Below are 10190 nucleotides of genomic sequence, written 5' to 3'. Positions count from 1 at the left end.
TGCGTCAACAGTTTAAAGGTTTTTGTAGAAGATAAACATGTCCAATACATGAACTAGAAGCCTCCCTACATGTGTAAATGAGAAACATGATTTTCCAAACATCTTCCTGTTTGTTGTTTTTGGCAAAACTGGAAATCTTGTATTGTTGCAGTCGTAAAGCATCCACAAAATCATCACACATATGAAAATCATTCACTTTCCCGTTTATTCTAACTTGGCAGATGATGGAGTGACTCATGATGATAATAACAGGCAGATTGGGAGCAGGAGGAATGGAGGCTCCTGCAGCCATTGAACATGGAGGGAGGAGGAGGAGGAGGAGGAGCAGCTTCTCTCCACTCCTCTCCTCATATTTATGCATTAGGCGTTTCTGCAGTGAGCCGCTGGATATTGATGTCTTTTAAGGAGGTGTCCCCAGTCCTCCCCTCCCCTCCTCTCCCTCTCTCTCTCTGTCCTCACCTCCTCCTCCTTAGTGCTGCTGATCCGCTCAGACGCGCTCCGCGTTCAGACTTGTTCAGACCCAGATGGCCTCCAACCATAACCCGACGACCAGCTCCGGCTTCCTGCTCCCCTAGCGAAGGCAGGACCTCCTAGAGCCTGCTCCTGGAATACCGCATTGTTTTTATAATCTAAGAGAGAGAAGAGAAGAGGTGATGGTGCTGATGATGCGCCCTCCATGGTGGATTTCCCTTTTGTGCGTCTGTGGATTGATGCACGTCGCTCACCAGAGCAGCCCTGATGCACAAAATGGTAATATTTTACATATTAACAATATTTATTATCGTGCAAACAAAGCGTCACCCAGGCCTGTTTTTTGCTTTGTTTATTTGTATCATCAGCTACTTCATGGTTTCCATCTAAAATATGCATGTAGCCTGTAGCTGGATGGTGTTATCAAAAGGAAAATGGGACCATTTCAGATGTGCGGTGTGTTTTTGTGATGAATGCATCATCACCACACGGTGGTAATGAAATCTGGTGTTTTCTTTTCCTCTCTGTGTGCAGGAGACGCCTCGTCGAGCTTGAAGGCTCTTCGTGATGCAGGCAGGTTGGTCTGGAAGGAGGACACGGTGCCTCTCCGGCTGCTCTACAGCAGACACAACCACAGCCAGATCACCGAGGATCAGCTCAGCACCCGGGTGAAAGCTCCCAGCTCCGGATCCACACAGGTACACAGCAGCTTGTGTTGTCAGGATGGAGAGAGAGAGAGAGAGAGAGAGGGAGAGGGAGAGGAGTGTCTGCATGGAGGCTGTGTGCTGCTGCTGCTGCGTGTTTATGTTTTGCATTGATTCCTCTCCTCCTCCTCTGCCCTTGTCTTCAGAGGGGAAATTAATAATTAGTCAATTACAAGCAAAACAGAAGAAACATTTAGGCAGGAACAGACTAATTAGAGTGTCTGCAGGTGCTATATGGGTCATCATTGCCTTCATGTGCAAAAAAAAAAACAGCACACCACTCTGTATTTAAACTGATCAAATATTCTAGCTATATTTACAGCACATTTACTGTAGGAAATCAGCTGTATAGTCATCTGGACAACCAGGATAATTCATAATTTGGTTAAAACTGGCATCATGTGTGTCCAGCTGGGTTACTGTCCCAGCAGCTGCCTCACCTATACCAGCTCATGTCCCATAAAGCAGCAGTTTTTACTTTAGACATAAATAAAACAAGGTTATAGAGCTGGATTTGGTATATCTGAGTGGACGATATTATCAGCAGATTTCAGCTTGTCACAGATATGTGAGTATCGGTGTGTAAGAGGGCTGGTATGTACCAAGGAGTTGCAGTAGAGAAATGGTAAATAAAAAATAAAGATACACTATTTTTAAGGTAATTTAGAAACTGTCTCATCATTACATAGTCAGTCCAGCAGAGGGCACTGATGTTTATTTAACTGTTAAATGTCCGTTCATCTGGTCACAATTCTTTAATAACCAAATTTGAGGAATCCTTATCAAAGATGTTGTTTTTATGTGTTGTGTTTATGTTAAAGAACGTGGCTGATATATTATTATTGTATTTTTTTAATTTTCAAATATCAATTTGCCTCAAAAATCCAGTATCTGAATATTTACTGTGATAATCTGTAGGAAATATATTCTAAAAAGGGATTGATTGCCAAGATAATTAATTCATTTAAAGGTGAATTTTTTTTATATTCAGAGCATTAATATAGCAGCAAATAACTATTTGCTATGTAAAGATATAGAGGAGTAATGTCTACCTGAGCAGAGAATGAAGTCACTCTCCCTCTGTGTGTGTTTTGGAATCCGAGCTTTGCCTCACTTTGTTGACATTGCCGGGCCGGCTGCGTGCGCTTTTAGTGCATGTTTGTGCATGTAAGCGTGCACCACTGGCTCATGGTCGCCGCTCTGAACTGCGCTCACACAGAGGTTACCGCTGATAACGCCATCTGTCGGGACGGCGTCGTTGCGTATGCGTAGCACCCATCCTCTGGTTCCCCCTCAGATAAACACTATTAGCTCTGTCAGCACTTTCGCCGTTGTTTGCATTGTTAGCACCCATGGGTGTATTAAGAGAACTGGATACAGCGTTGGAGGCGGGTGCCCGTTTATTCCTATGAAAGTTGCTTGTGTAAGGGAAATAACTCTGGATTCGGCTATTAGTGTATTTTACAACTTTAAGGACCTAATGATTTAAATAAGGGCTATTAGAGTGTTTGTACTGGGAAGTTGATTCACCTAAAAAAAAAAAATATCAGCTGAGTTACAGACGTCTCTTTCCCAATGTAAGTCTGTGGCAAAAAGTATTTTTGGGCACAATGGCATCACGTGACAGACACAGAGGTTGTAGTACCGTCATTTGACCACTACGAAAATTGACATCAACGACCAGCGTTCTTCCTGGGGGCTTGGCTGGGAGCAGCTGATGCGCCGTTGCCGCGTTGAGAGCCGTTGAGAGGCAATAGAAATGCTCCCAATCCCATATTTAGCACCTTTAAATAGGGATATACATGTATACATAGGTTTACCGTTATTTAATATTATTTTCCACTGCAGCCAGTGTTTGGAACAAGCAACACACCGTAAGCTTGTAGGTAAACTAGGCTATGCATGGGTTAAACTTTGTTTTGCAGTAAGTTTGGACAGCCACCCACTAAATCCACCATGTAACATTATGCAGAAAGCTGTTGTTGATTATCTAAACCCAATGGGCACAACAACAATTGTTTGACAAGAGAGCCTACCAGAGTCATTTGGCCTTGACTGTAATAACCGATACAGTGCAGTGATAATCATGATCACTGTAACTGTGTTCACTGACTCAGTTCAGTGAAGCAGCGTGTCTGCTGGGTTCATGTCAAGAGATGAGTCAATTAGCATTGTGCGAACCTGTCATGCGTTTTTAATTTGTGCGGCTTAGGTTTGTGTAGGCTAGCCTATTCAGGGCTCGGAGAGTGGAGAGGGCTACAGATGGTAGCAGGCAGGGAGGTGTTAACCCTTTGTCTCTCTCACACCTCAGACAGAGCTGCAGCCTGATGGGTAAACAAGCTAACAGGAACCATCTGCCATCAGATATCATTTTAAAATGTTCCTTTTGAAACGGATACCAATCTCCACCACAGGCTTGTTGCGTAACAGTCTATCTGTGAACTGGAGTTTAAAGCAAGGAGGCTAATTTTTTCAGAACAAAGGAACATTTTTACTTTCTACACAGATTCTTAAGAAGATTTGCTCAAATCATGTCGTACCTAAAACCTCATATTTTCACGAGTCAACTACCTTCTCTGGAGCCAGTTAAGATAAGCATGTAATCCCTGAATTTACAGCTCAGGAGGTGTTTATTTTTCTCTAAAGAATGTATTGTGTGAGCTCATGGTTATTAAAAATTAATCAGTTACGGTCTCTAAGTTCTTATTAAGCGATAAAAACATACATTGCAAGTGAGGAATAGATCCAGGGGAGGAGCAGGAGGAGACAGGTGCAGCTTTGATTTGATTTCTGAGTCTCTTATTCTCCAGAGAGTTGAATCTGGTCTGCAGTCAGCCGTGATGTCACTTGCACAAAGTTTGATCAGATATTTTGCTGTTTTTAGATCAACAGCCTAAAAACAAATCTGTCAAATAGTTCTGAAAATGTGTGACACGCAGGGTGTTATTTATATCCTTCTGTTGCACTGCCTATTTTCAGTCTCAGACACAAACAGTCTCACCACTGAATGAGCAGTGGGGAGTTCAGCAAAGTGCTCCTGTTGTTTTGGTGGAAAAACAAACGCTCCAAGTGGAATCGGTGTGTGTCGGTTTGCATGTTTGCCTTCCTGCCTCTCTGTCTGCGTGCAGTGCATTGATAGCACTTACAGTCATACTTTGACGGTCGTGAGTGGAAAGTCCGGCCTGCTACAACTCAGAAATCAATGTAAGAAGAGTCAGTGGTGGCTTCAGAGTATTGGCCCGGCTCAGTCGAGCTGGGATGTGCTTTCATTAAACACAATTACTGGTACCTCCTCCCATCATGGATCCAATCTGCCAGATTAGATTTCATCGCAAGTGTGCCATGGAAAGGGATTGCCCTTTGTGCGCGCTCACCCACACACCCTCTTACCCGCTCATATATGCATTGATCACGCACAGACACACGCCTACAAACAATAGAGTCTGTGGTCAATGGGGACCTCACGGGCTAAGGTCGTCCTTGGGTGAGCACAGGGGCATCTCCCTTCGTTGTGAGGCGGTGTCCGGTCTGTAATGAAGGTATAGCCTGCGGGACGAGCCGGGGGGGGGAGGGTGAGCTGTGTTTTAGAGCAGCTCTGGGACGCTCCTGGACCTGCACAGGAATGATTGTGGGGAGTTCTCATTGACCCGAGGGTGCGCAATGAAGCCTGTACCATATGTGGCCAGAGCTGGGAATGAATCCGACCCTCCTCCAGCTGAATCAATCACACACAGCACATGCAGTCAGAAAAGAGAGCGTGCATTTGTATGTTTTTGTGTTTATCATTGCTGCCAGACAAAAATATGGTTCTGAATTGAATTTCAATGAATCCTTGGCTTTGTGAAACTGTTACAAACTCAGTCTGGTAAACATAGAAATGAATTGGCATCGAGGTAAAATAATGTACATGTTTAAGAGTGTGAGTGGATATTACATAAAATGTATTTCTGATTTGTGGCTCAAATGTTACGCAAGCAGAAATTCAAATTCAGAAGAAGAAGACAGACCTTGATGGCTCAATGAAAACAGTGTTATTTTTACTGCTGATTGGTGCTGGAAAAAGGACAATGTAGCCATCCATCAATGTAGATGAGAATTGATTCTTGCATATGATAATGAATTGACCCATGAATATGATAATTGCTGCTTTTAGTAATAGTAAATAATCTGTCTTCTCTGCCTTTTTTTAGGTGAACCATGTGGCACAAGCCAGCTTTCAAGTCGACGCTTTTGGCAGAAAATTCATCTTGGATGTGGAGCTGAATCAGTGAGTATTATTAGATTATTAAATCTGTCTGTTTTACTTCACTCTTAAAACAAATGTGTTAATATCAACACAAGTTGTGTCAATTCCAAACACACTAACGTGTCTATATAAGGACCACACATTTTGTGGCACTTTTAACACAACTACTGTGTTAAAAGTTTTAGCACAAGATTTGTGTTGGATTTTCAAACACAGTGATTGTGTCAAATATAACACAATATGTGTGGTCCTTATATGAACACATTATTGTGTAAAAATGCGTTAATTGTATTCCTAAGGATTTGAATTTAAATAAGCATAAGGTAGTAAAAAAGGTTAATTTTTATTGTACTATTGATTTTAACCATCGTGGTTTGTGGCGTTTGTAGACTCTCTTGCAGATCTTTCTGACATCATCTAGGAAAACTGTGTTTTCTTCTTTGTAGACTCCATTCGCTGAGAAAGCGAAAAAACTGGTTTCAGTCGTTATTCACTTTGATAAAATAACACAAAGTCACTTCCACAAACACTCATTTCACTCTTGCATACTCCTAAAACTGCCAGTGAAGTAGCGATGTGATTGGTTAATGGTTTAACACACGTTATGTGTGTCCAGTTTTAGATTAAACAACACATCACATGTAGAAAACAACACAATATGTGTCTGTTTGGTAATAACACAAAGATTGTCAGCTAACAACACATTTGTATTAAGAGTGTAGCTATCTGTCTGCCTGTCTACCAATCAATTTTTCTATATGTCTGTTAGTTGATTCATTGCAGTTGTGTTAGTAGCTTTATTTCTCCACTTGCTTATTAATGTTTTTAATATGCTATGGCTGGGCTGACAATGACGCACACATGAAGGGGGATTCATTTTTATTCCCTTAATGTTCATGAAATGTTCACTTATTTGTTGAAATGATCCCAGCAGGAGTCATACATCATTCTCTCGGGCCTGAGCAACACGTGTTCTTGTTTCGTGTAAATCCTGTTGTTGGTCGTTGTGGTTCTGCTGGACAGAGGTCATATTTTCTTGCTCTCTTAGTGCTGCTTATTGCTTGTTTTTGGGAATGCAACTCTATAGGTCATAAATATCTAATGCTGGTGTGTGCTGAAGTGGGCCATTGTATGAATGAATGTATATGTATCCATGTGTGTATATGTGTTTGTTGCCGCAGGTCAGTTATTGTGTGTGTGTGTATGATTTAGAGGTTCCATCATAATAGGAAGTGATTTACAGTAAAAGCTGGAGCACTGCCCTGTCAGACACTGATATTGATCACAGCACTGCTGATGGAAAGCGAGCAACTCCTTATTTTCTCTCTCCCTCTTACTCGGCCTCTGACTCTCTTTTTTCCTCAACCGCACACACTTTTTTAAAATCGCCCTTCTCTCTAAACCTTTCTGTGTTTTTGTTTGTGTCGCCTTTGAGACCATGGCTTGTTTGTGTCATTTAGCCACCAAACAGAAAGCCTGTGAACACACATACAGTGATGCTGCTGCCTGTTCATCACAGCGGAAGTCACTCCCCTACTGAGAGAAATGTTACATCACAGGAATTCCCATGTTTAGAGGATATGTTTCTGTGAAGCCTGCAGCTCACTGCGTGACACATCAACCAGTCATGGATAAAAATGTGTCGTCCGCACACACACACACACACACACACACACACACACACACACACACACACACACACACACACATATAGGTCTACGTTAACACACGCACATACATTCATCAGCACTCGGTTTGATGTTGAGTCATTATTCATGTGTGTGACGGCTGCTTTCAGCGTCCTTTCCCATAATTTCTTAACTGGATGTGGTGCAGAAAGTCCATCAGAATTGTCGGCTGAAAGGAAACACTTAAAGTGAAATCCTGTTTTTAGCTTTCCAGAGAGTGAAGTAGCCTCCACCCAGACAGCTCCGGGCAACAGTTTGACATGTGTGGCTCTGAATAAGAATGAGAGACTGAGATCAGTGCAATAGAGCATTGTACTGTGTGACATTCATCTGTTTTCTCTAAAAATCGTTGTACTTTTTTTGTAGGACTGAAACCATAAGCCAAAACAAAGAAAATATATTTTGTTTGTTATTTTTCAAACAAAAATATAAAACATTTTCCTAGTTCCAGTTTCTCATGTGTGAGGATTTGCTGTTTTTTTTTGTTTTATTTGATCATAAATTGAATATTTTTAGGTTTTGGACTGTTGATTGTGGAAAACAAGCAATTTGATGACACCACTTGAGCTTTAAACGTGCTAAATCCGAAATTGGGAGCATTTCTATTGCCTCCGCATGGCTCTCAACATGACGACAGCTGAGCCGGTGGCTTGCAGCTAACGGTGCTAACAGCGCTAACAGTGAAAACAAAGGCAACAGTACTGGCAGAGCTAACAGTTTTAACCTGGGAGGGGGGACCGGACATTGCAAATAGTAGTTTGCTGCTATATTTGATGCTCTGGATATCTTATAGAGAACCTTTTAAGAAACTGTGTTGTTCAGTAATGCAACGATTAGTCGATTAATTGATCAGTCAATTTATAGAAAGTAGGGATGCACCGATCCGACTTTTTCAGTCCTGATACCGATACCTGGGCTTTCGGTATTGGCCGACACTGAGTACCGATCCGATACCAGTGTTTAATTAATAAACTCTACGCCTCACTGTGTGGAAGAGACTGGGATCATTCAGGCTTGACTTAAACATTGTTTTCCTAACTTTGTAAAATAAAATGTAACAAATACATACATAGATATAAATTTACTGAATTGTTGTTTATTATTGAAATAATAAATCGTACACCAGCAACTTGGTAAATTTCTTTTTCAAAATTAACGGGAATTACAGTTCAAGTGTCCAATTCCAGACAGCTGACATGTTTGTTGTTATCTCCCTCAGCTATGCGGCCTACCGGCATGCTGAATTGAATTGAATAGATTTGCCCCATTGTCACCAATACCCGATCCAGCTATTTGAGTCAGTATCGGATCGGTGCATCCATAATAGAAAATGAATCTGCAACTACTGTATTTTGACACTCAATTAAGTGATTCATCAAGCAAAAAGGCCAAAGATTAGGTGGTTCCAGCTTCTCAAATTTGATTATTTGCTGTTTTTCTTTGTTTTATATCATTGCAAATTGAATATCTTTGAGTTTTGGACTGTTGTTTGACAAAAAACAAGAAATTTTGGTCTCTGAGAAATTCAATTAAATTGAAAAAAACAACAACAACAAACAAACAGATTAATTGATAATGGATTATAATCATTATTTGGAGCCCTGTGTGTATTGTGATTGATATAGTTTAAATTGTTGGAATGTTTTGTTTTGTGGCTTGTAACTTACCATCCTTCTCGGGGGCAGCCCTCCGGTTTCCCTCTGTGTCTGAACGAGTACACCCCAGATTCCTCCTCCTGCAGCCCTCCTCTGTCATCATCGTCGTCCTCTTCCACACTCCTCTGTGAACCGATCCCCCGCTTGACAGTCACACTGATTTTGTTTACAGATAGCTTTCACGCCAGACAGATTAAACCCAGTTGATGCATGCGTGTGGGTGCAGGAGTGGGAGGTATTTTCGCTGAATGGGCCAACATTTGTTTTTTTTGGCCTCCAGTAACGAAAACCTAGTTCTCTCATTTTGATCAATGACTGACTCCGCTGCGGTGCGTTTGTTTGTGTTTAATTGTTGCCATGAGCAAGATTGTGTTTTTCAGCTTTAGTTGTCAGCTGTGTCTCTAGTGCTACAGTACGTATTATCGTTGCGATCATCCTCTCTGAGCAGCCTTCTCTGAGTCTTTGCCTCGAGTTGATGTTTAGCCATAGACTGTAAATAATAGGAGTGTAGGCGTTTTGTTATAAAGTCATATATCTTGTGCTTTTTTAACACAAGTTAGCTGTTATTCTCAGATGTGAAGATTTTATTTGTACATCCATCCATCCATCCATCCACAATTATCCTGTTCAGGGTCATGCAGGCTGCCTATCCCAGCATGCACTGCACAAGAGGCAGGGTAAACCCTTGAGAGGTTGTTATCCTATCATAGAACTTGCACAGAGACATTTTTTTAGATAAGAAATTGGTCAATAGGAGTGTCCCGTCTGGTGAGAATAATCCAGCATATTAATGTGTAGTCGTTGGCTCTCTCAGTAGCAAAATGTCACACTGACACGAGTCACCCATGTGAAGTGTGACAGTCAATAGAGAGGAAGTCAGGAGGGGGTTGTTGGGTCATGGGGTCTTTATTCTCACTCTGTCTTTGTCTTCCTCTTACTCCTCCATCACAGCAGCCGGCTACAATTTACCATTCATGGGACTAGAGTGAGCTGAAAATGTGCACAGGATGGGGGGTTGCGTCTTTTTAATCATCCTCAACCCCAAAACACACACACACGCACACTGACACAAACACACACACATGCACGCACGTACGTCTCCACCCTTGATTTCCCCCACTCTCCATTCAGCCATGCCCCTACTACCCCTTTACCCCGCCCCTCCCACCTGCTCTCACTGAATAATAGATGGTGCTTTAAGATTAAAGACGAGTGTGCACACCCTGTATGTGTGTGTGTGTGTGTGTGTGTAATGGTTTCCGGCTTGACCGACGTGAGTTGAAAGGGAAACATTCAGATGATGCACGTGCACAGTGTTACATATAACTGCCTTTTCACAATAGTACAGTATACTCTTGCACATACACACACACACTTTTATGCACTGGTACAGAAAAGTTGATTAGTGCAATAGGGAAACTGATCG

The 10190-nt window shown here is 41.9% G+C and overlaps 1 protein-coding gene across 5 annotated transcripts in view; it reads left to right on the top strand.

The window, feature by feature from the left end:
• Positions 1–327: 327 nt before the first annotated feature.
• adam22 (ADAM metallopeptidase domain 22) overlaps positions 328–10190 on the top strand; it is a 76828-nt gene continuing 66965 nt past the window's right edge. Inside the window, exons 1-3 of one of the 5 annotated variants that reach the window (XM_074653662.1) lie at positions 328–750; positions 1006–1169; positions 5366–5442. In XM_074653662.1, coding sequence (XP_074509763.1) covers positions 654–750; positions 1006–1169; positions 5366–5442 — 338 coding nt within the window. In that variant the 5' untranslated portion in view covers positions 328–653. The remainder of the gene's footprint in view (positions 751–1005; positions 1170–5365; positions 5443–10190) is intronic. The other 4 variants (XM_074653658.1, XM_074653659.1, XM_074653660.1 and 1 more) reach the window with 4 other exon arrangements.

The sequence above is a fragment of the Sebastes fasciatus genome, chromosome 12 (genome assembly GCF_043250625.1).
Source record: "Sebastes fasciatus isolate fSebFas1 chromosome 12, fSebFas1.pri, whole genome shotgun sequence".
Taxonomy (NCBI): Eukaryota; Metazoa; Chordata; class Actinopteri; order Perciformes; family Sebastidae; genus Sebastes; species Sebastes fasciatus.
The sequence above is the reverse complement of the archived record's forward strand: the minus strand, read 5'-3'. Positions and strand labels throughout refer to the sequence as shown.